The sequence below is a fragment of the Exserohilum turcica genome (assembly GCF_000359705.1).
Source record: "Exserohilum turcica Et28A unplaced genomic scaffold SETTUscaffold_4, whole genome shotgun sequence".
Lineage (NCBI taxonomy): Eukaryota > Fungi > Ascomycota > Dothideomycetes > Pleosporales > Pleosporaceae > Exserohilum > Exserohilum turcicum.
In genome coordinates, this window is record NW_007360247.1 from 334,511 (window position 1) to 359,996 (window position 25,486).

General features: G+C 53.5%; 8 protein-coding genes across 8 annotated transcripts; 4 read left to right on the plus strand and 4 right to left on the minus strand.

Moving 5' to 3' along the window:
• Positions 1 to 443: 443 nt before the first annotated feature.
• Positions 444 to 3,983, plus strand: SETTUDRAFT_155102 (uncharacterized protein; the record flags this gene model as incomplete). Its single annotated transcript, XM_008030054.1, has 1 exon — positions 444 to 3,983. One exon carries the CDS (start codon positions 444 to 446, stop codon positions 3,981 to 3,983), a length of 3,540 nt encoding a protein of 1,179 aa, XP_008028245.1.
• Positions 3,984 to 5,642: 1,659 nt separating this feature from the next.
• On the plus strand, positions 5,643 to 6,003 carry SETTUDRAFT_21092 (uncharacterized protein; the record flags this gene model as incomplete). The annotated part of the gene is made up of 3 exons (XM_008029786.1): positions 5,643 to 5,709; positions 5,770 to 5,823; positions 5,888 to 6,003. The coding sequence occupies 3 exons, from the start codon at positions 5,643 to 5,645 to the stop codon at positions 6,001 to 6,003; spliced, it is 237 nt and encodes a 78-aa protein (XP_008027977.1).
• A 606-nt stretch (positions 6,004 to 6,609) lies between these two features.
• Positions 6,610 to 6,983, minus strand: SETTUDRAFT_21093 (uncharacterized protein; the record flags this gene model as incomplete). Its single annotated transcript, XM_008029787.1, has 2 exons — positions 6,610 to 6,648; positions 6,705 to 6,983. The coding sequence occupies 2 exons, from the start codon at positions 6,981 to 6,983 to the stop codon at positions 6,610 to 6,612; spliced, it is 318 nt and encodes a 105-aa protein (XP_008027978.1).
• Positions 6,984 to 8,666: 1,683 nt separating this feature from the next.
• SETTUDRAFT_164185 (uncharacterized protein) lies at positions 8,667 to 11,249 on the minus strand. The gene has a single exon (XM_008030055.1). The coding sequence runs from the start codon at positions 10,750 to 10,752 to the stop codon at positions 8,830 to 8,832; it is 1,923 nt and encodes a 640-aa protein (XP_008028246.1). The 5' UTR covers positions 10,753 to 11,249; the 3' UTR covers positions 8,667 to 8,829.
• A 3,200-nt stretch (positions 11,250 to 14,449) lies between these two features.
• On the minus strand, positions 14,450 to 16,566 carry SETTUDRAFT_138316 (uncharacterized protein; the record flags this gene model as incomplete). Its single annotated transcript, XM_008030056.1, has 1 exon — positions 14,450 to 16,566. Exon 1 carries the CDS (start codon positions 16,559 to 16,561, stop codon positions 14,450 to 14,452), a length of 2,112 nt encoding a protein of 703 aa, XP_008028247.1. The 5' UTR covers positions 16,562 to 16,566.
• Positions 16,567 to 17,007: 441 nt separating this feature from the next.
• SETTUDRAFT_164186 (uncharacterized protein) lies at positions 17,008 to 18,065 on the minus strand. Its single transcript, XM_008030057.1, has one exon. The coding sequence runs from the start codon at positions 18,027 to 18,029 to the stop codon at positions 17,121 to 17,123; it is 909 nt and encodes a 302-aa protein (XP_008028248.1). The 5' UTR covers positions 18,030 to 18,065; the 3' UTR covers positions 17,008 to 17,120.
• A 343-nt stretch (positions 18,066 to 18,408) lies between these two features.
• SETTUDRAFT_118524 (uncharacterized protein) lies at positions 18,409 to 22,537 on the plus strand. Its single transcript, XM_008030058.1, has 3 exons — positions 18,409 to 20,390; positions 20,455 to 20,487; positions 20,534 to 22,537. The coding sequence occupies exons 1-3, from the start codon at positions 18,530 to 18,532 to the stop codon at positions 22,390 to 22,392; spliced, it is 3,753 nt and encodes a 1,250-aa protein (XP_008028249.1). The 5' UTR covers positions 18,409 to 18,529; the 3' UTR covers positions 22,393 to 22,537.
• Positions 22,538 to 23,320: 783 nt separating this feature from the next.
• On the plus strand, positions 23,321 to 25,032 carry SETTUDRAFT_118527 (uncharacterized protein). Its single transcript, XM_008030059.1, has 3 exons — positions 23,321 to 23,695; positions 23,764 to 24,384; positions 24,433 to 25,032. Exons 1-3 carry the CDS (start codon positions 23,327 to 23,329, stop codon positions 24,994 to 24,996), a joined length of 1,554 nt encoding a protein of 517 aa, XP_008028250.1. The 5' UTR covers positions 23,321 to 23,326; the 3' UTR covers positions 24,997 to 25,032.
• Positions 25,033 to 25,486: the final 454 nt, after the last annotated feature.

Sequence of the window (25,486 nt, forward strand, 5' to 3'; positions counted from 1 at the left end):
AGAGGTAGCTGATCTAGAATTCGATACAGGCCGCATTTCGGACACGAATGAGTAGCTTATCTCCACTAGCACATAACTGATGCGTCATGGGCCGGGTCTCTCCTATCGTCACGCGTGGCCCCAAAAAGCGGACCCATGTTCCTCTGGACTAGCATCGCAACTATGTCGGTCGTAAAATGAACCCTAGTTCTTACCCATGCCTGTCACATAGGCTTATGCGTTAGATTGAGCCGAAAAGCAAGCGGTGAGGACGATAGACGGGCCTCGATTGCCGTGGATGGCGACGGATGCTGCGGGGTCAAATGAAACATATATATAGCAGCAATGTGACAGAAATTCGAGGAAAACAGCTGGCCACTGATTGAGTACCTGTATCGCCAGACTATAAGCCAGACAAAGTCCCTATCGATCCCTGCCAGCGATCTATCCTAGCTTCTTCAACAATGGGTAGCATACACGAGGACAAGAAAATAATAACAGTAGAAGAGGAGGACACGATATGGTCCTGGAATACCGATCTACCACCAACACCCGATCGAACAATCGCTCAAGTCTTCTCTGCTCAAGTCGTTGAATCTCCGGATGCCCTTGCTGTCGAAGCGCCAGATGGCACGTTGACGTATGCACAACTCGACAACTACTCTACGCGGCTGGCCCTCCATCTTCGCACTACTCTCAGCAACGTAATGTCCGATGAAGTTGTGCCGATTTGTTTCGACAAATCCATCTGGCTAGTCGTCTGCATGATGGCTGTGTCCAAAGCTGGAATGGCTTATACAACTTTCGACCCGAATAACCCAACGGAGCGATTACATGCATGCCTGCGAATCGTCAATCCAAGGGTGATCCTAGCCGAAGAAAAATACAAGGAGAGATTTTCAGATTTCCCAGGCAACATCGTGGCGAACCTAATCGATATTTGCAGCAATCCCAGTGACGGAGAGATCATCAAGACTGACCTGCCAGTCGGTCTTCCGAGTGATCTCGCCTACGTGTGTTTCACCTCGGGATCAACAGGTTTGCCCAAGGCGGTTCAGCATACACAAAGCAGTGCAGTTTCCAACGTCGTTCATGGTCACGGTCACCAAGCCAATAGCCGTATTCTGAATTTCGCGTCCCAAGCATTTGCAGCTAGCATTGTTACAACGCTCAAAACGCTGTGCAATGGGGGTCTTATAGTTCTACCGCCAGAACGAGAACGCATGGGCGGTATAGCAAATTTCATCACCAAAAAGGGAATAACGAGAACGGTGCTGACTCCTACTGTTATGAGCATGCTGAAGCCGGAAGATGTCCAGTGCCTCGAGGCTTTGCTTGTAGGAGGTGAGCCTGTAAGCAAGCAACTCATCGACATCTGGGCGCCACACTTGACGCTCATCGAAGCCATCGGGATGACGGAGGGTGTAAGTATTGCTAATATTATGGATACTAGCGGGAAGAAGACGAGGGCGAGACAATACAAGACGGGCTGTGCATGGATTGTGGATCCAGATGATACGAATACACTGGTGCCGATCGGGGCAACTGGAGAGCTGCTTTTTGAAGGACCGGCGCTGTTTCAGGGATATAGAGACGATCCAGAAGCGAATTCTAAAGCCTTTGTGGAGGAGTTACCACTTTGGGCGAAGAAGAGAGGGGAGAACAGACCGAAGCGGCTGTTTCGAACAGGAGACCTGGCAAAGTACGTGGAAGACGGCGTCGTGCAGATTGTAGGCAGAAAAGACACACGCGTTAAGCTGTATGGGCAGCGCTTCGAGCTCGGCGAGGTGGAGAAGGCCATGATGGATTGCCTTCCCTCCGGTGCGTCTGTGGCGGCCGAGATCGTAAAACCGACGAGTGACAACGGGCCTATGCTCGTTGCATTTATCCATGGCCTTTCGACGAATTTCTCGCAAGAAATGAAACGACTGAGAGAGCGAATGACAGTTTCTCTTCCAGGATACATGGTACCGCGCGGATTCGTGGAGCTCCAGGACCGTCCGTTGAATCCATCTGGAAAACTCGACCGGAAGCTGTTGCGTCAAAGAGCAGCCGAGATGCCGTTGGTGGAATTGATTCAGCATACTGGCTCATCGGACAAGGCTGCGCCCGTGACCTCGCAAGAAAAAACAATGCAACATTTGTGGGCTACAGTGCTAGGGCTTCCCTCTGATTACATTGGCTTGGAAGATGATTTCTTCTTCCTTGGAGGAGATTCTCTGCACTGTATCAAGCTCATTGCCGAAGCAAGGAAAGAGAATGCTAGCCTATCTATTGAAGACATCCTGGAACACAGAACTCTCCAAGCCATGAGTGCGGCAGCAAGCTTTGGCGTGAAGGAGAAGTCAAGCACCATAGACAACGGAGATCGATCATCCACGCTAATTGCGATCGCCACGGGTATCCCGGAAGAAAATATCGAGCATATTGCTTTAGCGACGGACTGGCAGGCGTGGTGCATTGGCCAGGGGCTGCTCAATTCGCATGGCTGGCACGACTACATGATTTTCAAGTTTTCTAAAGCACTGCATCTCGACAGACTACGGAAAACGTGCCAGCAACTGGTAGAAAGACACGCCATTCTCCGCACAGTGTTCTTTGTCAAAGCAAAGAAGGCGTTCCAGGTCATCCTCAAGCCTGAAGCTTATCCGTTCCAATTCACTGTACAGCAATCCGGCGGCGAGGAGATAGATGAGCTTGTGAAAACGACTATCCAGAAGGACATCAAGCGGGATACCAAACTGGGAGACCCTTTGGTAGCTTTCACACTCATTGAGGATCCTAAAAATGCCACACAGCAACTGATATTTCGGATTTCCCACGCCCAGTACGATGCAATCAGCCTCAACAAGCTGTGGCGATCACTCGAAGCACTGTATCGCATGGAGCCACTGGAAGTTGTTCCCTTTACCGAATTCTGCCAGGAGGCTTCGCTAACGCACGCGGATTCTGAATCGTTCTGGAAAGAAAGGCTAGCCAATAGTTCGATGACCGAGGTCAGGTCCCATACTCGCCCGAGCGTGGACTGCCCTGTCGACAGCGTTGTAAAACGAAAAATCCCCTTGGTGGACTTGAAGGCAGCTGGGTTTACAAGCGCAACTGCTGTTCTCGCATCTTGGTCGGTGGTCCTGTCGAAGCTCACGGCTCGGGATTCCGTCGTGTTTGGCTATCTTATTTCTGGAAGACACTTGCCTATTCCGGGCATATCGGATGTTCTCGGGCCGTGCATGAATGTATTACCTATGCGTGCCGACATTTCGCCAACTGCGGAAACATCTTCGCTCCTGAACTCGGTGCAGAGCAATTATCTGAAGTCTCTCCAGCATGGTCATCTTGGACACTATCACATTATCGAAAACTGCACGAGCTGGCCCCGGTGGACACGGTTCTCTACAATCGTCAATCATCTCAGCTTTGAGATGGCCGAGCCACCATTCTCTGGAATTGGCGAGTGCGCGTTTAGTATATTGGAACCAGAGCATGACAAATCCGATCTTTGGCTGCAAACAATGGCTCGGGGCCAGGAATTAGAAATCGAACTGAGATACTCGGCAAAGGCCTTCCCGGAAGACTGGGTCGCAATGGTGACTGACTATTTTGTCCAAGTGTACGAGCAGCTACCCCACATGTTGGAGTGCAGATTGGCAAAGAATCTCCCGTTGTTGGGTACCACCTTACTCCAGAATGATGGGATTGCTCATCAACACCAAGTGGAGGAGGCTTCAGCACCATCTGTAGAACAAAGCAAAGCTCTCGAGGAACTGGTCTTGACATGTTGGGAGTCGGTTCTAGGGACTGAGTTCAGATCGCACGCTGGATTCACATATGCGACGCCGTTCTATGAGATATGGGGTAATAACATCGGAGCCGCCGCCTTAGCGTCTGAGTACCACAAGAGGGGAGTCCAGGTTAGTTGCGAGCAGGTACTAGAGCATCCTTCTGTTGGAGAGACTGTAGCATATCTACTGTTGCGTGAGAAGAGCACTACGATGCAAGATAACTAGCAGCTCTAGATCACGTACTGAACGGATGGGGAGCTCATATGTATCCATACGATCCAATTTAGCTTGTAAGCCCAATTAGTAGGAAAAATATCCACTTGGAAGCCGACTGTTTGTACTTTTACGCTAGTTCCATAGTGGCGCAAGTTTCGCTCTGTTACTTCCTCGTTCACTTACGTCAGCTTTACAGTTTGATTCTCACCTTACTTTTGAGGGGATACTGAAATGGGGAAAGTTGCTAGGGCTGGCACCCTAGTCTTTCTCACCTAAGTACCGCAGCTTTGTAGTCCTAATGTCACAACTACTATTCGCTCTTTTGAGCAGCAGCTCTTTCGCCATACTCAGTCGCATTGTATTGCAACATTTCATGATACAGAATCTTTCTTATAGTGACAGGCAGCTGAAACCGTTGATTAGCGAGGTTCTAAGCATGATAACGGGTTGCGCTATCTTGGAACCTTCTTTCCCACAAGATCATTCTGGTCTCTTCTTATTAACATATCACAGAAATGTCAGGCGTGAATATCTTAGGCTGTTAGGCAACATTTAATTACAAGTTATAGGCATTGGGCGACACATTGAAATCTTCCAGTTCATTAACGGGCGGCCAAGTTCGCGGAGACATGCATTGTAATGCATCAGGATCTTGGCATGAAACCTATAAAGAGAACTCAGTCGTTATAATCGGACGCTGGGGATGAGCCCTGGCTTACGGCCAAGCACAATCATGGCTCGATCCGTACTGTGTTATCCTTAAGTACAGTACCAGCCGCATCTGTGCGTGAAAACGCTTGAGAATTCGAGAGCCACATTCATCAAGGCATACCATCGGATATTCAGAAAATAGATATTGCGCGTAGTAATGATTGGTGCACGGTTGTGTTCGGCGCTTGGGCTGGAAATGGGTAGCAGCTTCACGGCGAAAGGGCAACTAAAACTGATTGTATTCTAGTTGAGAGCACAAGCATCTTTGCTTTGACGTCATGATCAGCATAAGGTCAGCGAGAGTAGGGCTAAGCAGCTCCATTCAGCACCATGAAGTCGGAGCCTCATCAGCGAAACCGGACAGGCCTCTCCAATTAGAGTCCTTGTTTCCAAGAGCCTCCGTATATGCTAAACCACGGACATGACTCGCATCTTAGTAGGGCCATGCAGTGACTTGCATAGCTGGTCTTAGACGTTAGTCCGTGAAATTGCAGACCTGAGTGTAGGATAGTATAGCGGTCAGCACGAGAATACATTGTTTTGATCAACACACAGTATGTGCCGTCCTTTTGCAACAAACCCGATGTTTGCAAAACCTCTTGATTGCGATACCTACCAATCCTAGATTCTGTGTCTGACTATACGCGATACGTAATACAATTTCAACGTCGAGCCTGGCACCCCAACCAAAGACTGATGCCGGTGAAGTAAATGATATGGAATTTGCCGTCCGATATTAGCGGCGTGGTAAGCACCGAACGAGAAGCCCGTCTCATGTTTTGCGACTGTCTAGATCTATGAGCAGGGATAAGAAAATGGTATTCAGAACTAAAGCAGTCTTTCGGATTCACTATAAATCAGTCGATTCCCACTCTTCAAGCCTGCCATCACTCTCGGTACAATCATCAACACGACTTCTTCGCCTCCAAGCAGACAGTATCAACCCTACCGTTCAAGATGAAGTTTATCGGCGCCATGGTGCTATTCGTAGCAACTTGCTCGGCCATCGCCCTTTCTGTTGACGGTGAGGCTCATCCGTTGCTTGTTCGTTATGTTGATGATTAGGCTAACGATCAACTGCCAGATTCTGCTTGGGCACGCAGACCAGCACAACACCGTAAATATGTACCTGAAGGCGGTAAGTAGAGCTTCGCACGAGATTAGGTGGAAGTGTTCTAGTCACAGGCTAACAACTACAATAGACTATTGCAGGAACAACGAGGAGTGCGGTCCGGGCAACCTTTGCTGCGGCACCGGCCAAGAAGGTTCCTTCTGTTACAAGGACGCATCCCCAGATGACCTTGCCTGCACTGGCTAAACATACCCGTTCGTCTTCTGAGATCGGTCTTGGGCAATACCCATGGTATTATATAGTGTATAGTGGATTAATGGGGGGGGGTTGTAATGGTCGGGCTTGCTGTTGAATCGAGAGTAGAGTTCTTAATATGTTCTATTTGCATTGTGGACGCAATCATGTAGACAGATATGTCGCAATAGATATGTTGAGGGACAGCTGTTAGTTTTATCCGCCATCTTCAACAGATGAAATAAAGCCTTGATAGTCGACAAGTTTACATCGGTCATGCTACAGAAAATGTGACCACCACTCCCATTCTGTGGTGATTAGCTTGAGCAGTGCAGAAATCATATTTTGAGCTGTGCTTGAGAACATTGCAATTTTATTTTTTTTGCAATACAATATATGGCGAAAATAAAGAGATCAAATTCAAGTAGTCTATATTTCTAGTTCTAAAGTACCGCAAAGGAGTGTGATTACAAAACTCAATAGTAATGAATGTGTTGAGAAAGAGGCTATTTCGGCACCTATGTTGACAATTGAGGATAGGATCCACCTTCTTCCTTTGTTGCAAATAACCATGTCAGCCACTTCCTGAGATGAATGTCGAGGTAGATGTGTAGTTATCTACAAAGAGATGGGAGTGCAGCCGAGGTTGATGAGGCCCTAGAATTTGTGTGTTAGTCAATGTTGTTTGTAGATGGGTGGGGGGTTTTTATTACATTCTGCTCGTATTCTCCGCAGCAAATAGCATTCTGGGTACATTGCTTGTTGGGGCTGACGATGGGGATGATTGGGACGATGGCATTGCACTGGCCAAGCAATTGGTGAAGATCGGCAACGTCAGTGATAGGAATGACTCCAATGGCCTCGATCTTTTTGGCAGTGGCAGAGTCGCAGCAGTGGAATTTGCTGTTGGCACCACAGTTGTCCTGGCGGGCTACGTTGGGAACGGCAGCGGCGACAGCGGCGAGAGCGAGGATGATAGTCTTGGTGAACATCTTGAAAGATTGTTGGTTGGTTGGTTGGTTGGAGGATGAAGAGATTGTTGAAGTGTTTGTGGAGGAGAGTGGTAGTTGTTGTAGTGGATGTTGAAGCTGATGATGGGATGATAGACTTTAGGAAGCGAGAGAAGGTGGTATTTATACAGGATCTGGTGCAAAGGCAAAAATACCCAAAGCAGAGGAATTTCGAATCATCGATGATACTCAGGAGCTTCCGGTCAGAAGAAAAGAAGAAAATACTCAAAAAGGGTGTGGACACGGACCGTCGCCACGCCAAAGCCGGCACTTAGACCGTGTTGAGGTGAAATAACAAAATACAAAAATACTCAACAGGGCGTGCACTCACACTGTAACAATACTGGTGTCCGCCCCCTGTAAGCACTGCTCTTTTTATGCTGGTGAGGCTGCAGATATTTGCCGATCAATTTTCACGGCTCTTATTTCTCATTATACACGGTTATCCATATGCCTACATTGACACAAAGTAGCGCATTGATATACTAGATTGCTTGCTTGGGGACAAAAGTGTCAGTAATATGATGCGTCCATCATACAGGCGTACAGGCCTCATTTTTGGCGTTGTTTTTTTTTAAATGACTTTGCGCTTGCGCAGGTCCTATGCGCAGGTCCAATGCGCAGTTTCACCGGTTTCGTGCCAACAGAGTCGACAATATGTATCACGCGAACGTGTGCATCACCAGCACAGACACGGTCGTAGCAACAATTCTCTCAACCAGATTCCTCAACACTGCACAAAGAATAACACATTGAAAAAAAAATCTCACCGCCATTGTGTCCACATGCCAGCGCGAACCAAGATATTTTTGCAAGCGGTCAGACGGAAAAGAAAATATTCAACTGTCTTGGTGCTCTGTCGCTACTTAGGCGAATGAACTATTGGCACAACGCATCGTTTCATTGGCTAGCTGCTATTCGCAACCCAACCCTAGCCACGACAGTACACGCGCCACGACATTGCCTGTATGAAGCTGCAGCAAACACTACGCCGCCTCGGCAAAGCATGTAGACTCACCGCCATGTAATTTAAGCTATTGGCGAACAAGAGTACGCCAAGTTCTTGGAAACAGATGCGAATAGTAATAAATTATGAACAGTAAATTCCGCCGTCGTTTGTGAGACGGGTTATACGGAGAGCTGCGACCGTGATTATTCCCATCGCAGCAACCGTACATGTCCTGCCAGTCGTCTCCAACTCCAACTAATGTCTTCTTTTCCATCTTCAGATAGCGTAATCTCCCTGATTCATTCCCGAACACTGGCCTTTCCAGTTCATATACTCGGCTACCAAGCGTTCAAGTCGCTTTGGTGCTTTATACGATTACATCGTAATGGGAATACTCGGCTACGAGGGTCTGGATGTGGTTCAGAGTGCTTTGGCACCCTTGAATCAACGCTTCTGACCAAGCACATTACTACCTGATAGGAGTAGGATGATGTATCTCATTCACATTGCAGTCTAGGGTTTGAATCCAGACTATCAAACGAGGGAAAATAACACAAGCCGGGTACATGGTCAGACCAAACCTGCTACTAAAACCGACGCAAATTGACTTTTTTGGAGCATGCAAGACACGTGACTAGCAAAACCAAGTGCTTGGTCATAAAGGGCCGAGACATTGCACACAGCAATAAGCCAAGGATGAGGTAGTGTATGAAGAAAGAATGTTGAAATTTTGCGTGGTACGCTACATATACATATCGAACGACAGGGTATCATAGACAAGACTGATGGAAAAGCCAAGGGAATACGCAAACGCCTAAAAGAACAACGACGACAAAAAAAATGGTAAGGAAAAGTCTATACAAACAAAAGTGACAAAACTCAATGCTTCCTCCTCGATCCACTTCTGCTTAATCCTAGGCGCGAAGCATACACGGGCGGGTATTCTTCTACACCATCGTCATCCCCATCAAACACGCTTACGTAATCGGTGGTGCGTCGGACGGAACGAGTAGGGCTGTGGACGATTGGGTCATCGCGAGGCTGTGTAATCTGATACCTGCTACTCTCCGAAGGCCGAGTGGGCGGGGGCGCACTGTCTCCATTGCGCACATCCCAAGGATCATGTGTTGGAGACGTTACCGAGGTTGGTGAAAAGGGGTTGTCTTGTGTGATGGATGCACGTCGAGATGATGAAGGACGCGTGTGATCTTGATTGAAGTTCTTTGGAAAAGAAAGTGGCGGTGGCGCGCGTGTACGTGTGCTTGGTGACCGAACAGAGTAGTCCGCAGATGATTGAGTGTTGGCAGGAGGCGGGCTTGGTTGTGAGATGCTTGGTCGCCGCTTACTGGAGGTGCGGCTGAGGCCAGAGGGACGTGTAGTAGAGGCAAAGCTATCGTGACGTGGCATGGTACTACGTTGCGTCGTGCTAGCGTTATTGTTGTTTGATAGAGACCGGTCGCCGCCCCGAGGATCATAGTACGTTGATGCCTCCTGTTGTTGTCGAGCAGCGGCTCTGCGTTCTTCCCGCTCACGAGCTTCTGCAGCCTGCTTCTCACCCTGCATGAAAAGACTGTCTGCTTCTAGAAGGCGTCGTTGTTCTGCTTGCTCTTCAGGTGTCATCAGTGAAGACAGCCTTCGAGAATTGGATGGTCGCTTTGTGTGCTCAGTGGCTGGAGGCTTCGATCTTTCCTTCTTGCGCTCTTTTGCTCTCTGTTCCTCGAGCTCCTTCCTCTCCTGCTCCAGACGCTCGGCCTTTTTGCGCTGGCGTTCTGCTTCCCTGGCGGTGGCACGATCCTTTTCCTTTTCAGCCAGTGCTCTCTCGCTTCGCTCTTTGGCGCGAGCTTCGTAGCGGCCAAGTTCGAAGCGAACGTGCTTGTCGTTCTCAGCCTTTGCAGCATCATCAGTCCTCTTTCGGTCGGCATCGTCTTGGTAGCTAAGATCTTCGCTCAGCTTCTTTCTTCGTTCACTGGTATTCTTGGTGGGTCGCGTGGTTTCGGCTACACCAGAAGTTGCACGAGAGGGGTTGGGATAGTCGGCGTACTGATCGTAATCAAGCGGATGCAGGCTGCTGGGGGCTGGGTCGTCGTGGGGAAGGTCCCTTGGTGCGATCCTCTTGACCTTGTAGGAGCCTGAGGATGGTGCCTGCTGCGGCTTTGTTGGTGATGAAGGACCAACGGTAGGGTTGTGGATTATAGTAGCAGACGGACGGGTAGCTCGACGAGTAGCGGGCAGATCAAAGTCTGCTTCCGATGGTATGGTCAGCGAAGGGGTTTGGCTCGAAGATGCCGATGGGGTGTACGGGCTGTAGTATCCGTGTGGCATAGGAGGAGTAGGAAGGAAGGTATTGGGCTGGTCATAGGCGGCCGGAGGAGGTAGAGGGGCTTCGGGGAAGCCAGTGCGTAGGGTGTACGAAGCCTCTGAGTCTGCAAAGTCCACTGCTGCGTCATTAGACCCGAGGGAGCCTAGTGACGGGTGTTTCTGATTTTTTGTCGAAAAGGAGACGGAGGAGTATTTGCCTCCCTTTCCTTTCTTGGAACCGAACTCGATGATGATCTCTGGGTTGATGCGCTGGCCATCTCGAGTAGAAGGGCGGCTGCCACTGTTGGATGGACGACGGCGTTGGGTAAGATAGGTACCGGTACCCGTAGGTGTAGGAGGATTTACGGGAGAGGGTGTATCATCGCGTGATGCTGAGCCTCTCGTATGTGTGTAGGAAGGGGGCACTCTCCGTACGTCCCGGCATGTTTTCCCACTGCGCGCTTTGTCGCAGTAGTAGGTATGGCCTTCTTCGATCCGGCACATGGTGACAACAAGGGTGGAGTGCCAGATACAAGTGACTTAGGATGACCGAGGGATGTACAAGCGACGTTGACCCAAAGGCTGGCGGCCCTTGGCTGACGATGTCCAGTCGGGTGTTGGGAAGTGTTGTCAGGCCAACTTGTCCGAGTTGATCAGGGTAGGAAATGGGTAACCAAGTTGGATGTAGCTGGATTCAAGGTCGGAGGGACGGCTCGCGCGCATGTGGCACCAAAGGAAGATGTCAGTTTGAAAAAAGAGAAGAGTGTTCCCGGCGTGCTAGGGGTAGTGGGCAGGTGTTGGGAATTGAGCGTATTTATGGCGCGGATGATGGCCTGGCTGAGACAAGCGCCGGACGAGGTGGGTTGTATATATGCAGTCGAGGGAGGTGTGGACGCAAAAGCGAAAGAGTCAGAGAGGCAAGCGGGCGATGATCAAGACAGCCTGCACAGAAATGGGAACGGGTACATGCAATGCAATGGCGTGGATGAGTCAAGTGCAGCCCTACTGGGCGAGCGGGAGCTTTTTAAAGTGTTTGGCGGTGCTGAGTGTAGGCTGAAGCAACATGGGCAGCGGGAGTGGACATGGGACGGGCCTCAGCAACGAGCACCAACGCCAGGCTCCAGCGACGGGCAGGATGGGTGATTGCATGAACATGATCCGGGCGGGCTGGGGGCCGCTTGTTCTGGTGCGCAGCGGTGAATTGCACAGCCCGCGAGCGACCGAAGACACGGCCCACCCACGAGGCAACCCTGGTCGCGACCGGTGTCGTGTGTGTGTGTGTGTGTGTGTGTCTGGCAGCCGTGAAGAGGGGGGGAGAAGAGCTGATGGCGTTGGGGTGAGCAAAAATCCGTCGAGCGCGCAAGCCGGTTTGCGCATCCGCGCGTCGGCGGCCATGTCTCAGACTCGATGGGCAGCAATGGTAAGCTGCCGACGGTCGAGGGGCGCGGCGCCCATAGTGGCGACCCCTGTGCGCGCCCTTGGCCCCGGCGATATCACTCTTGCTCTGGGGCAGAATTGCGCGCGGAAGGCCAGGGCCAAATGCTGGGGGGTTTTTTTTTGCCGTGGTGGGAGCGGGAGCGGCAGTACAAGTGGTGGTGAGCAGTCGTCTTGGTTGACGGCATCCGGATGCAGTGCCATCAGCTGCAAGGAAAAAAAAGTTGGCGAGCGGAGGTGGAGGCTATGCAGTCATTCCCGTATCGCCAGTCAGGATGGCAGCGACGCCAGGCACGCGAAGGCTGCGATTTGCTGCCTGGCCCCTAATGCGCGGCCATATTGAGGTGCTTTGGTGATGGTGGTGGTGGTGTGGTGCGGTGTGGTGTGGTGGTGGTGATGGTGCAGATGCAGGTAGAGTGCGGGTGGGGCCCCATGCGAGCCGTGGCCGTGTTGCATACTGGGGGCGCGCAATCCTGCTGCCGCTGTTGCTGCTGCTGCTGCTGCTGCGGCCGGCGATGATGATGTGCATGGCTGGTCGGGTTGCTCGACGGCGCCCTCGTTGTCACTGACGGGGGCCGCGTTGGAGTGCCTGAGAGGCAAAGCCAAAAAAAAGATGCCAAAAAAAACGGCTGACCGTCATAGGCCCACGGGCGCCTTGCTGCCTTGAGCCGACTGCACTGCCCCCAGCCAGTAGGCGTGCGGGCATTTGCATCGTCTGGTCCCTCGCGCGTTGGGGGCTGCGTGCACGGCGCGTGATAGGCTGGCGTGCATGTTGATGCTGCGGCGCTCAATATGCGACACGGCCGATGGACAGAGCAGCCACATTGGGCAGGCAGGGCGCGCCACAGCGGTGAGCAGCCACAGCGGTAAAATAGCCACCCTCAAATCGCTCTCTTGGCAGCGCACGCTCTCGGCCCCGTCCTGACAAATGCCCAGCGTATTACTGTACACGGCGAGCGAGACGGTCCAGCGAATTCTCGAACCCGCACCCACATGGCAGTTGCATGCATAGTCCAAGCACGCGCCGCGCTGCGTGGTGGTGGTTGCCGTCGATGCACCAGCCAATCACCAGCCACAGCGGCGCACCACCACCCTGCTCACCAGCCACACCCTCCCGCTCAGCCTCACGCACACATGGGCGTTCGCACTAGCAGTTCGGCGCCCACAAAGTCCAGTGCAATTGACAAAGCGACGACGTCGCGGCCATTGGAAGTAGCCTTGCAATCTCCACAACCCTCATGGCGTGAAACACATGTATAGATACCCAAGACACCCTGCTCGTCACCTGCATCCGCACGCACACCACCCGTCGGCAATAATAATAGCTGCGCAGAATATACTGCATCGCGCAATCATGGCTACCCAACCGGTGCTTTGGGCACATGTGTACCCAGCTCCCGTCGCCCTCACCATCTCCCCCCCCCCCACCGTTTCCGTACCGTTCCGTCTCGCGTTACTCTCTCGTCAGCAAGCTTGACTTTGAGCCCAAACTTTGAGCGCCAGCCTGATGCAGGAACAATAAGCTTCCCAACACGGCCAACATGGCAGCTGAAACGCCCTCAATGCCGAGCGCAATTGGACGCTGTATGCCCCAACATGTTGGTACCGCGATGATGCCCTTTGATCCGCACTACCACTACCACTCCCATGCTATCCACCGCTAGCAAGGCTCTCCCTAGCACGAGCCTCGCTAGCACGGCACCCGACAGCTTGCACATCCGATTGGCCACGCCATCCCCCACCACCTACAAACTCTACCTTGATTGTCCCAGCCGTAGTATCTAGTAGTAGCCGAGCATCTGGCTTTGTCCAAGTAGCAATGGCTATTACATCAGCCGCGCCATCAAACGCCCTACAGTAATACCGACGCTGCGCATGCTCAACGCCATGGCAAAAAATAACATCAAACACTTACATATACTCCATACCAAAAATCATACACCTACCTACCTACCTACCTACCTACCTACCGAGACCAAAACAATACCTACCTCGCGGTGCTTCCTCGGACCCGGACTAAAAAAATAACCACACACACACTCTCTCTCTCTCTCTCAAAAGCCACAGTCATACCGAGCATGCATCCGCTCTTCCAATCAACCCCTTGTATTCGTATCCCGCACCAGTAGTAGGCAAAGAAAGAAGAAGAATGGAAAATGGGTATCCCCCGCCCCCCCTTGTCATTGTGTCACTCGCACTACAACCCATTGCTCTCTAGCGAATGACATTGTCTCGGCCCGCGCATGCACACATGCTTTTGCGCCGACCCAACTCGGTACACACACACACACACACATGAACCACCCCACATTATTTTAGTAGCTCCCTGGCATTCTTCCAGACCAACTATCGCGTCCCGCGCTTCCTGCTCTCGGGGACTTTTGTGTCGTGTGCCCAGCAGCCTGTTTCGCTTCTCAAGGCAAACCTTTTTATTCTTTCTTTCTTTCTTGCCCATCAAGGTAGCCTTGGCACACGTGATTTTTCTGGCCGTCCTCATTACAGGTGGCTTGGCAGTACTTTACTGCTGCCAAGAACATGGTGAGCACGCACAAATGCTTTCATGCTAAACTATATATATATACCTAAGTATGTGTATTCATCCACTAGAGAGAGAGAAAAAAACACTTGATGGCCAAAAAACAGTGATACTTACCCAATCAAACACAGAACCAAAAAAAAGACTATCAATGGTACCATGAGTGCACATACTATACAGCTTCACATTGCACAAGGGCTAAAAAACTCATACACATATCAACACACCCTTCTAATCGCCCCTCAAGGCACTCGCAACTCCCGGAAAGCCTGGGGGCGCGCTATTCTTGCCTTGTGGCGTTACACTCTCCAGGAACTGGCTGAACCTCACCGCCTCACCACTCTGCTCGTCCAACTCTTTGACCCCACTCCTGCCCATAGTCGACGTGAGATTGCGCAAAGGATCCTCGTCGACGTGCTCTCTGACGGGTGGTTTGTCGTCGAGCTCGCCCCGCGCCACGGCCATTTCAGCGCCCGTCGACCGCTTCAGCTTGATGTGGATTCTGCCATTGTTCGTGACGCTACCAAATAGCGGCTCCACCGCTATCTTCCTGCCCCCAGGCGTGTCAATGTCAATTGTTTCCACATCCTTTGCGCCAGGCAGGTTGGCCCGAGCCACAGACATGGTATCTGTGTTCCTGTACTGGTCGTTGGCCACGAACCCGCCTACTCCCAGCCGCGCGTAGATTTCGCTCTTGATGCCTGTACGCCGGGCTTGCACCACACGCGCGGGAACAGGCGCCGTCCTGGCTTGTGGGCCGAGAATCGGATGGTTGGGCAGGTAGGATTTTGTGCGGAGGTAGCCCAGACCTGCGCTGGGGTGTGTCGACAATGGTGCCGCTTCTTGATCAAACGCATATTGATCCACGTCACGGCTGGATGCGTCTTGCGAGTAAGACTTGTACTTGAACTTGATGGCCGGCAGCTTCAGGAAGGGAAGAACCAGTTTGCTGACGAGCTTGCTTGCCAAGGGGTCGTTTGCAGTTTCCTTGCGCAGAGCCTTGATGCCCGCCTCGATTTCTTGCTGCGTGATATGGCGCCAGGCCTTTTCTTGTTGCCTGTGCCATTTTTCGGCTTCTTCAATGTCCATTGGTGGCGTCTCCTGCGACTTGGACGCGGCTAGGCGGCGGGACGTGTAGATTTCGTTCTTTACAAACTCGACTAGATATTTGTTGAACTCCTTCTTCCGGGCGGTGATTTCTTTACTGAGATAAGCGACAAAGTCGTCAGCGCCCATGCCCGGTAGCCAAGGGCCGTCATGCTTCCACCGCTTGGTGTTGTGCACGATGGGATCTATGGGGGGCGGAATGAATGGTGTAAACGGCGTGGAAGCCGAGCCACTGGACGCTGCTAGTCTCTGTTTCAGGGCATTCTTTTCCTTTTGCTGTTCTTGCTCAAACGCCACAAACTCGTCCAGCCAAGGCACAGAAGCCAGTGCCTTTTCAGCAGGCAGGGAGGCTTTTGTCTCGACCCATTGTCGCCAGAGACTTTGCTGAGCTGCACGCATCTCTTTTGAAAGCGCCTTTGTCTCGGCGACTCGCTCGGCATGGTCAGGGTCAGTGAGCCCACGCGTCTGCCATTCTGCCTTCTTTGCCGCCCATTTTGCGTCCCAAGGCACGCGGAAAGCCTTGAGCTCCACCTCGAATGCTTTGCTGCGCGACGTGCGAGCCTGCTTCCTTGCCTTGTTTGCCTCTTTCTGGAATGCTTCAAAGTCGGCGAGCTGGGTGCCCCACCCACGGGCCTGCCAATCTGCCTTCTTCTCTTCCCACCTCTGTGCCCAGGTGGCATTGAACGCCTCCCACTCGGCTTTGTTTCGCTCTGCAGGCATGCTTTTCCTCAGCGCCTTGAGGTACAAGCCAGCTTCGTCCAGTCCCAAGTCAGTATCATAACTTGTTGTATCATCGCGAACCTCAAAGGCCCCTCCAGGCGGTACCCCGCTCAGGTCGAAATCCCGCATCTGCGACATGCCCTTCATCATGGGCACTCCCATCTCTTCCCACTTTTCCCTTGTCCGTACATGGTCGGCGGCCGAGTCAAAGTCGGTGACATGCTCAATCGTGTCCAGCTGCGTCACCCTCAGCACTGGATCACTGACTTGGACAAGGTGACTCCTTGACGGAATCGCCCGCTTCAGGCCCCAGTCGCCACGCGCAAGAGAGGCTTTTGTGGTAGCAATGGCTTGGTGTGTGGGGTATGGTAGCGTTGCTGTATCGGACGCCTTGGTGAGGCCCGCGCCAAAGGTCTCGCTAATTGGCGGCCGTGGGAGCGGGTTGGGGAGCGAGAAAAGTCGGGAATTCCGGAGCAGATGAGATGTCGGGGAGAGGGATTGGCGGCTTAGAGCCATGTTGGCGATGCGACAGCCGCGTGTTGGCGTTCAATGGCGGCTGAAGTGCTGTCTTTGTTGGCTGCAAGCAAATGTCGAGATGGATTTGCGGCGTGGTGGTCCGTGCGCACCTCCGCGGCTTCTGTGTGCATTATGGCGTTGGGCCCATGCCACATGTTCGTGAGTGCAACAGGCGAAAACTATATTGTATGTATGATTTTGCTAATTTTATCTATCTGCAATGTTGAGACATGATGTCTAATTATATTATCTCACTTTCCATGTAAATGCTTTTGCGACTTGCATTGGACAAGATGGCCCTGTGAACCCCAATGTGTCCAGTCTGTAATCCGGTACTTATACAGTCTTTTTGAAGTGGTGCTCTTCTAAAAATGATACATATTCCACAGCGTCTGTTGCTCTGCGTCACGATGCAATAAGTGTATCCCTGGCGTGCTTCTCGATTGGCTGATCTCTCGGGACGGAGGCCAAGCACATGACTTGCACTGGCATGGTAAGCCTGTTGCTGTTTTTTTTTGTGGTTGGTGGTGTAGAAACACTCAGTGATGGGTTTCGCAGATCATCCTGGCAGGTGCTTGTCCCAATCCTGTGCATCATTCTCATCCTCGTCCTCGTCGTCACTGCCGTCATCTTTGGGTTTTCTGTTGAGGCGTGGGACGTGGCCTTCAATGGCCATGGTGTGGTCGGAGGTTTGACTGGGCAGCGAGGGCGGTTGTGGGGGCGCGCTGGTGGACTGGCGCTCCATGATGTGGTCCTGGACGAGATCGCTGTTCACTTTGCTAACCTGGCCCGACTTCTCTCCTCGCTCGAGAGCCAGGTCGGCCATGGCGTCCTCACGAGCCGCCCAGGCCGCCTTGACGTCGTCGTCTTCGTCGCGGTCTGCGGTGGATGCCGTGTCCTGCTTCGGGCGCAGAGGCAGCGCCATTCGGTGCTCGTCCTCGTTTTCCACCATGAGTTCGATCTTGTCGCCGTAGCCGCCCTGGCGCAGCCACGCAGGCTCCTCGCTCAGCTGCACCTTGACGTACAGCGCCCGTTTTGCGCAGTCGTCTGAGCACCACACCTCGAGCACCTTGCGGTCGACAATCTGCACGCCGTCGTCCGTGTCGACAAACTGCTTCCTTGCCGTGGAGCGCGCCTTCTTCTTGGGCCGCGAGCACAGGGCATAGCCGCACTTGTCGGCAATGTTGCGCTCCTCGATGAGGGCATCGTAGTCGGCGGGCTGGAAGGGGACGACGGCCCTCTGGAAGAATCGGGCGTCCGAGGGGGTGGGCCGCCTTGCATCGGCGTGGGGCGACGTGGGAAAGTCCATCAGCGCCATGACGGCCTGCAGCACCTCGGCCTCGACGCGCTTGCGGTCCTCGAGCACAGAGGCGTGGTGGCGGGCAATGGCGAGATGGCGCGGGTTGACGGGCTGTCGTCCAGGCGCGGCGCCGGCGGCCGACGCCTTGAGGATCGACTTGGGCGGCATGTCGAGAGCCGGGCGCGGGCCGTGTGCGTCGATGATGGCAATGGTGTTGCGATCGTCGTTGCCAAAGGAGCAGTGGACCGCCGTGCGCCAACTGCCAAGCTGGGCGTCGGGCTGCGCGGGGCTGTTTTGAGCTTCGTCACCACACTTCGCACGAGGCACCCGCGCCCGCCTCCCACCCTTCCACCCCCCTTCACTCCCCTTCGCCCTCCCCCCTCGCCGCCCACCCGTGTATGGGCGCAACCAGTGAATGGTATGCTGCCCCATCCTTCCGCGCCTCCCGCCGTCCCTCACCCGCTGACACACGCGTCATCGCAGCTAGCCAGACGTCCGCAGCCCGCCGTGCACTACACCCTCGCCTCCCCCCCCCCCCCGAGAGCTTCCACCTGTGCCTGCGGTAGTCCCTCTGTTCAGCCCGAGGGACTGCAGCCGTCGGTCTTTGTCTCGCGAGCCCCGTGCAGCTGGAGCCCGTCATCGCCGCCAACCCACGCCCGCCCGCCGCCATGTACAAGGTCAAGGCCGTCTACGACTACTCGTCGCCCCACGAGGACGACCTCGACTTCAAGGCTGGCCAGATCATCGCCGTCACCGAGGAGGAGGGCGACGACTGGTATGTCGGCGAGTACACAGACAGTGCCGGCAACAAGCACGACGGCCTCTTCCCCAGGAACTTTGTCGAGCGCTACGAGCCCGAGCCGCCGCCACGACCCAATCGGGCATCACGACACAAGCCATTGGAACCGCCCGCCGCGCAAGAAGCACCTCCCGTGCCCCAGGTGGCCCAGCAGGACCCCGAGCCAGTCAAGCACGAGGCCCCCGAGCCGCCCAAGCCCCAGCCGCCTCCGGTAGAGATCCCGGCTGCCGCCAAAAACACGCCTCTGCCCATGTCGCCCATGTCGCCCATGTCGCCCGCGTCTGCATCCAATGCAAAGTCACCGGCGCCATTGCACGCGCAGCCTGAGGCAGCGAAGCCGCCTACACCCGCCAAGAAGGCCCCGCCGCCCGTCGCTGCCAAGTCCAATGCCTTTCGAGATCGCATCGCGGCTTTCAATACTCCCGCCGCCGCCCCGATCCAGCCATTCAAGCCTTCGGGTGGCGCGCCCACCAGCTTTATCAAGAAGCCATTTGTTGCTCCCCCACCCAGCCGCAACGCGTACATACCTCCTGCTCGAGAGGCCCCGCCAATCAAGACTTATCGCCGCGAAGAAGACCCCGAGATTGCAGAGCGCCAGGCGCGAGACCAGAATGACGCTGAGCGTGCTGGCCTCGTTTCCCATGACACTGCGAATTCCAATGAGGGCGAGGAGCCACAGCAGCCCAAGATCAGCTTGAAGGAACGAATCGCTCTTCTTCAGAAGCAGCAGCAGGAGCAGGCCGAGAGGGCTGCCGCAATGCAAAAGGAGAAGCCCAAGCGGCCACCTGTAGCGAAACGGCCTGGGTCTCAGGATGCCCAAGCTGACGATAGCGAAGACACTGGCCTGGAACGGGTGGGTAGTGGGACTTCCAAGCCTCGTGCGTCAGTGGACCAGGCTCGTCCACGTACGTCACAGGATGTCAAGTCTCCCGATTCACAGATGCGTAACCGCGAGCTGTTCAGCGAGAATGATGCCGATCAATCAGGCGCCGGCGATACGGAAGATGCAGGGGCTGAGTCTACAAGCGTCGAAGACGATGAGGACAGACCAAAGAGTAGACATCCGCCTCCACCAGCACCTCGAGCTGCTGCTGCCCCGGCGCAAGAGCCCGATGTTGGCGATGAACAAGATGCAGCTGAAGAAGACGAGGAAGAGGAAGACGAGGTGGATGCCGAAACAAGACGGAAACTGGAGCTGCGCCAGCGTATGGCTAAGATGAGCGGGGGCATGGGAATGCCCGGCATGTTTGGCGGTGTACCTATGGGTGCTCTTCCTCCAAAACCCCCAAAGCCTGCAAAGAAGAAGTCGATCACGGACAAGAAGGTCGAGGAATCAGAGGGATATACTTCGCCTCAGCAGCCAGTGCCCATGTTCCGCATTCCTCCTTTGCCACAGGCACAGGCACAACCCCAGGGTCAGGAACAGGACAACCGCTCACTTTCTGTGGAAAAGGAAGAAGAAGTACCACCCCCAGTGACTGGTTCCCATGCAGCAGACGAGGTACCCGATGTAGAGGATGTTGTCTCCCAGCCGGTCGAGCGCACACCCACTGCCGAGGGCCCCCCACCGGTGCCATTAGACAGTAAGTTCCTGGTTCCTCGCAAGTCGATTTGCGCCTTCACACAACATGGCCAAGACTACCTGCAGCTGCCATTTCCCGAGACACTGTCAAAGACCTATGTTACTTGTGACGGTGTGTCGGAATATGTCATGACTGTATGCGTGTCTAGTATGTGTGTGCATTGAGCTTTGTATCTTCGGTGTCACTGGAATGCGAGTCTGACACATTATAGAACGGCCTGCACCCCCACCAGTACCCTCAACGTGTAAGTTGCATGTTACGAAACCTTGACTTTGTCTGACACTGTCTAGCTCGACCCGCACCACCGCCGCCTCCACAGGTCTTATCACCAGGCCCTGGCTCCGAGTCTGGTGACGAGTTGACAGATGCCGCTAACACGCCATCTGCTTCTTTCCAACCGCCACTTGCAAAGCGGACTTCTTACTTTTCCACTGGTGAGCCATCACACGATTTATCCGAAAGGCGCGTACCGCCCATTCCGGGAACGGGCCCTGGATTTCCATCAGCAAGCCGACCACCTCCCCCGCCACCACCTCCTCAGGCACCCCCTTCGCGCCACGGAGAACTACCCATACGCAAACTGGATCGAAATGAGGGGGAGACAGACTACGAAGGCGACTACGATACGGACATGGCGCCAGAGGCAACTCACAAGGATGCTTTGAAGTCACATGCTAGGAGTTCGAGCGTCGAAGAGGACACGGCAGCAGACGAGCCAGTCTTGGGACGATCACCAACTATACCTCACGGTATGCCACCGGTACCTCCTGTCCAGCGTGCAATGCCCCCACCTCCTCCACCTCAGCAGCCGCCCGGTCGATCGTCAGTCGATGTTCCTCGTGGTGCTCCTCCTCTGCCGCCAATGGCACTGCCAAACCGCAATGCTCAGCCCGGAGGGGATGATGATGACGATGAATATGATCCCTTCAAGTATTCGGGTCCTCGCCCGACCAGTTCACCTCCAGCCTCTAGAGCAGCCCCGCCGCCTCCACCAGGTCAACCTCCTCTGCCACAAAGTCGTCCTCCACCGCCTATGCCTCCATCTGGTCCTCCCACTTTGCCTAATCAGAGAGCCGAGTCAGAGGACGAGGATGAGCTGTACTCATCACCTCCACCTCGAAAATCTCATGATCGTGCGCCACCCCCACCCCCTCAGGTTCCGCCCCATCAACATGCTCCTCCACCTCTTCCCCACCAGCATGGGCCACTTTTCCCATCTCAAGAAAGAGGCGCGCCGCCGCCGCCGCCTCCTCCTCCACAAGAGGCTCAGTCTCCGCTGATACCACCCATGGAACCACAGCCGCGGTTATTGTCGAGTCGGAAGTCACTTGACGCGGGTCATTTGATGGCTACACGGTCGTCGATGGATCAGGCCCGTCCGACTTCTATGCTGCATCAGGACTTCATCGCGCAGGAGCTTGATCTCGGTGCTTCATCTCATTGGTGGACTCAGCCGAACTTGTTACCGCCATCATTGCAAGGCCGTAAGGATGTGATTGTCGACATGAAGGAATCACAGTCGGGCAACACTGTAGAGAAGTTGATCAAGGTCCTGTACCTCGACTACTCGCAGACGATCATCTCTGCTCGCTTCGAGGCGAATAATGTCTCTGACGTGGACCTTGAACAACGCACGGAGCCGCCGCCTCCTCGCCAGCGTCCTGATCAGCTTGAGAGCGCGTATGAGCAGTTTGGCCGGCAGATTGCCAAAGCCATTGAATCCAAACAAAACACGGTTGTTGGAAATGGCGCACCTCATGTGCTGATTGTCGAGCTGCTCAAGCCTTTTAGTGACGCTCTCCCGCCAATCTCGACTCGCTCGTACGGTGCTCTCGTTTACGCCAACTTGGCCAACGCGTCGACGCAGTCTTACGACGAAATCCGGCCTGGTGATATCATTAGCTTCCGCAACGCCAAGTTCCAGGGCAAGACGGGACCGATGCATGCCAAATACAGCATGGATGTGGGCAAGCCGGATCACGTAGGCGTGGTAATCGAATGGGATGGCAGCAAGAAAAAGGTTCGAGCATGGGAACAGGGGCGTGAGCACAAAAAGGTGAAGACGGAAAGTTTCAAGATGGGGGATTTGAGATCCGGGGAAGTACGCGTTTGGCGTGTGATGAGTAAGAGTTGGGTTGGATGGAATTAGGGAGATGTACAGTTTGCGACGAGGACGGACGGCCGATGGCAGTGTGGTTGGTAGTCCGTGGGTGTGAGGGTGTATCGTTTGGTAGTCTTGAACAGTCTATTGCAATCGTGTCTAGAAGCATGTGTGTAGATGTTTTGTATCTTGTGGCGTATGCTGGACTGAGGAGTCATTGTACACATACATATGAGCGATGACACGAATCAAACTTGAGACGAACAAGACCAGGAGTAGTTTCCGCCTCGGAGCGTCAGTGCTGGGCATGAAACGGGGTTTGCAGCTTACTAGAGCCCACAGACAAAGAGGTTTCAGATTTCATGCTGATGAAGAAAAGTTTGTCGCCATGTAGAGATTACCTCGTGGTGCGAGAGGAGAGTTGAGCTTTGCGTGCACGTGTGCGTGAGATGGTGCCTGGACCGTGAAAGACGAGGTATTGACGTACATGTAACAGATGGACAGGGTGATGGACATGGCTGTATAGGGATGGGCTTGCTGACATATCCACCTGCGGCTTTAGTTGCCACAAGGAGTGTTTACGCTATCCAGCCAGAGCAACACACTCACAGTGGTGACGTCGCATGTGCATGCACCCGCATCCTTTGCCGCCACGCCGAGTCCCTCGTTCGCTCAACCTCAACCGCATTTTTTTTCAGTGCTTCCAAAAGCTAAAGCCGTGAAACGGCGATGAGCATATGCTGAGTAACTCGCTCGGCTGGCTTCACTAGACACATGGCCGGCGTTTGGCTAGGCGCCTAGGCGAGGGAGCCGGCTACTGACGATTGTGATTGTGCCTTAAGCCCGCTCCGCCGCCGTTCACGTCGACCTAAACTCCGGGAATAATGCCCTGCATGACCTCTCAAACAAATACCGGGGCGCTCGTCGCCATGCCCAGGCCACGACTCTCGCAGCTTTCACCGCCGAGTCTACACCAGCATCCATGACAACCGCTGCTCCACCGCCCGACAGTCCTCGCCTCGAGGCAACGTATGCAGAGGCCGACAAGACAAACGACGACACCAAGCTCTCGAGCGACACCTCTCGAGACATTGAGAAAGGCTCCGGCGACGATGCGCCCGCTACCACAGAAACGGACCGCTTCTTCGTCGAGTTCCACGGCCCCAACGACCCCAACTGCCCCAAAAGCTGGACCGCCAGCCGAAGATGGGCCATCACAGTGTCAATGAGCCTTATGGTCTTCACTGTCACCTTTGCCAGTTCAATCTTCAGCGTAAATCTCGTCGTGGTACAGGAAAAGTTCAACGTCAAGTTGATCACGGCTACCCTCGGTGTAGCCCTCTTTGTCCTGGTATGTCAAATCTCCCCTACTTACACCTGCTACTTGCCCAGCATCGCCGTGACTAACTAAGCCGACAGGGATTCGTCTTTGGGCCAATTGCTTTCGGGCCCATGTCCGAAGTGCTGGGGCGCAAGATACCCCTCATGTCTGGATTTGCCCTCTTTGCCATTTTCCAGATTCCCGTTGCGCTTGCACAGAACATCGCAACGGTATGCGTTGGCCGTTTCCTTGGCGGCTTCTTTGCTTCAGCGCCTCTTGCAGTGGTTGGCGGAGCCCTTGCAGATCTGTGGGATCCTATTCCTAGGTCCTATGCTATTTGTGTTTTTGCCGCGGGCGGTTTCGCTGGGCCCGTAGCTGGCCCAATAGCAGGGGGCTTTATCACCGAGTCGCATCTTGGCTGGAGATGGACATCCTGGATTACTCTGATCATGGCTGGTCTCTTCGGCACCATTGGATATCTCGTCATACCGGAGACTTCGGCAGCCCGGATACTGCAACTCCGAGCTGCCCGTTTACGCAAAGAGAGGGGTGATGAGCGATACCACGCCGCAGCAGATGCAAACAAGTTGACGGTCGATAAGGTCGTCAACGTCTACCTACTAAGACCCTTCATCATGTTTGTACAAGAGCCCATCTTGGCACTTGTAACGGCCTACATGAGTTTCCTGTATGGCATAGTCTACCTTCTTTTTGAAGCTGTAAGTTTGGACACCATACCGCTAGCAGTAAGCTTACAATCCCCCTAGTTCCCAGTCTCCTTCTACGAAGAGCGCGGTTGGTCTCTCGGCGTGTCTCAGCTACCCTTTGGCGCATTTATTGTTGGAATCATCATGGGAGCCGGCCTCATCGCCTACAGTTCTGCTACAAACTTTACACTTGCATTCCACAAGCACGGTAAAATTATCCCAGAGGAACGCCTCCCTCCCATGATCATCGGCGCCATTGCTCTACCAGTTGGTCTCTTTTGGTTTGCCTGGACCAGTAATCCTCACATCCTCTGGGTACCACAGGTCCTTTCTGTCGCCTTGCTCGGTTTCGGCTGCATGGTTCCTTTCTGGCAGGGAATGAGCTACCTGATTGACTGCTATGGGTTCTATTCCAATAGCGCCATTGCCGTCAACACGTTCATCAGATCGTTTGCTGGAGCCTTCTTTCCTCTCTTTACCCACGCCATGTATCATAAGTTGGGTGTTCCGTGGGCGACAAGTCTACTGGCTTTTATCTGTGTTTTCTTCATCCCTGTTCCAATTCTGTTCTACATCTATGGGGCCAAGATCAGGACAAAGAGTAAGTGGTCGCCTCAAGCCTAGTGTGCATGGAGATTTAGCATCTTGGTATTTTGCAGTCCAGCACGGCGAATGTAAATTTCTAGTTTTATCCCTCTGCTTGTTTTAGAGGCTTAAGCTATAGTTGTGGTATCTGTGCAGCTTGACTCGTATTGCTTCCCCGAATCTGCTAGCCACTATCCTGAGTACCCGCGACAAATTTCTACTGCGTACATGTAGACTCTCGACAACATTTTTTATACGTATACTGACATGTGGCCGTTCGTGATGAGAAACATGGACAGGTAAGAAATAAGAACGACACATCTTTCGGCATCGTCCGGCGTCATATTAGCTACGCATATCTCTCATGCATTCTTGGGTAGCACAGAACACTCGTGGCTTCTATCACTCTCCTGTATACAATTTGACAGCCTTGCGGTAGCATTTGCACTCGATCCAGTCCATGTATACATGTACTCCATGGATATCGATAGGTATTTTTTTGATCGAATATATCTTCTCTCCCTGTACG

What these genes read in the sequence shown, in the direction of transcription:
- SETTUDRAFT_118524 (XM_008030058.1), top strand. Translation starts at nt 18,530, where the DNA reads ATGTACAAGGTCAAGGCCGTCTACGACTACTCGTCGCCCCACGAGGAC. An exon ending in CATGACTGTATGCGTGTCTA is followed by an intron (nt 20,391 to 20,454) that starts GTATGTGTGTGC and finishes GACACATTATAG; the next exon opens with AACGGCCTGCACCCCCACCA. An exon ending in CCCACCAGTACCCTCAACGT is followed by an intron (nt 20,488 to 20,533) that starts GTAAGTTGCATG and finishes GACACTGTCTAG; the next exon opens with CTCGACCCGCACCACCGCCG.
- SETTUDRAFT_118527 (XM_008030059.1), top strand. Translation starts at nt 23,327, where the DNA reads ATGACAACCGCTGCTCCACCGCCCGACAGTCCTCGCCTCGAGGCAACG. An exon ending in GTGTAGCCCTCTTTGTCCTG is followed by an intron (nt 23,696 to 23,763) that starts GTATGTCAAATC and finishes CTAAGCCGACAG; the next exon opens with GGATTCGTCTTTGGGCCAAT. An exon ending in TCTACCTTCTTTTTGAAGCT is followed by an intron (nt 24,385 to 24,432) that starts GTAAGTTTGGAC and finishes CAATCCCCCTAG; the next exon opens with TTCCCAGTCTCCTTCTACGA.
- SETTUDRAFT_164185 (XM_008030055.1), bottom strand. Translation starts at nt 10,752, where the DNA reads ATGTGCCGGATCGAAGAAGGCCATACCTACTACTGCGACAAAGCGCGC.
- SETTUDRAFT_164186 (XM_008030057.1), bottom strand. Translation starts at nt 18,029, where the DNA reads ATGCCGCCCAAGTCGATCCTCAAGGCGTCGGCCGCCGGCGCCGCGCCT.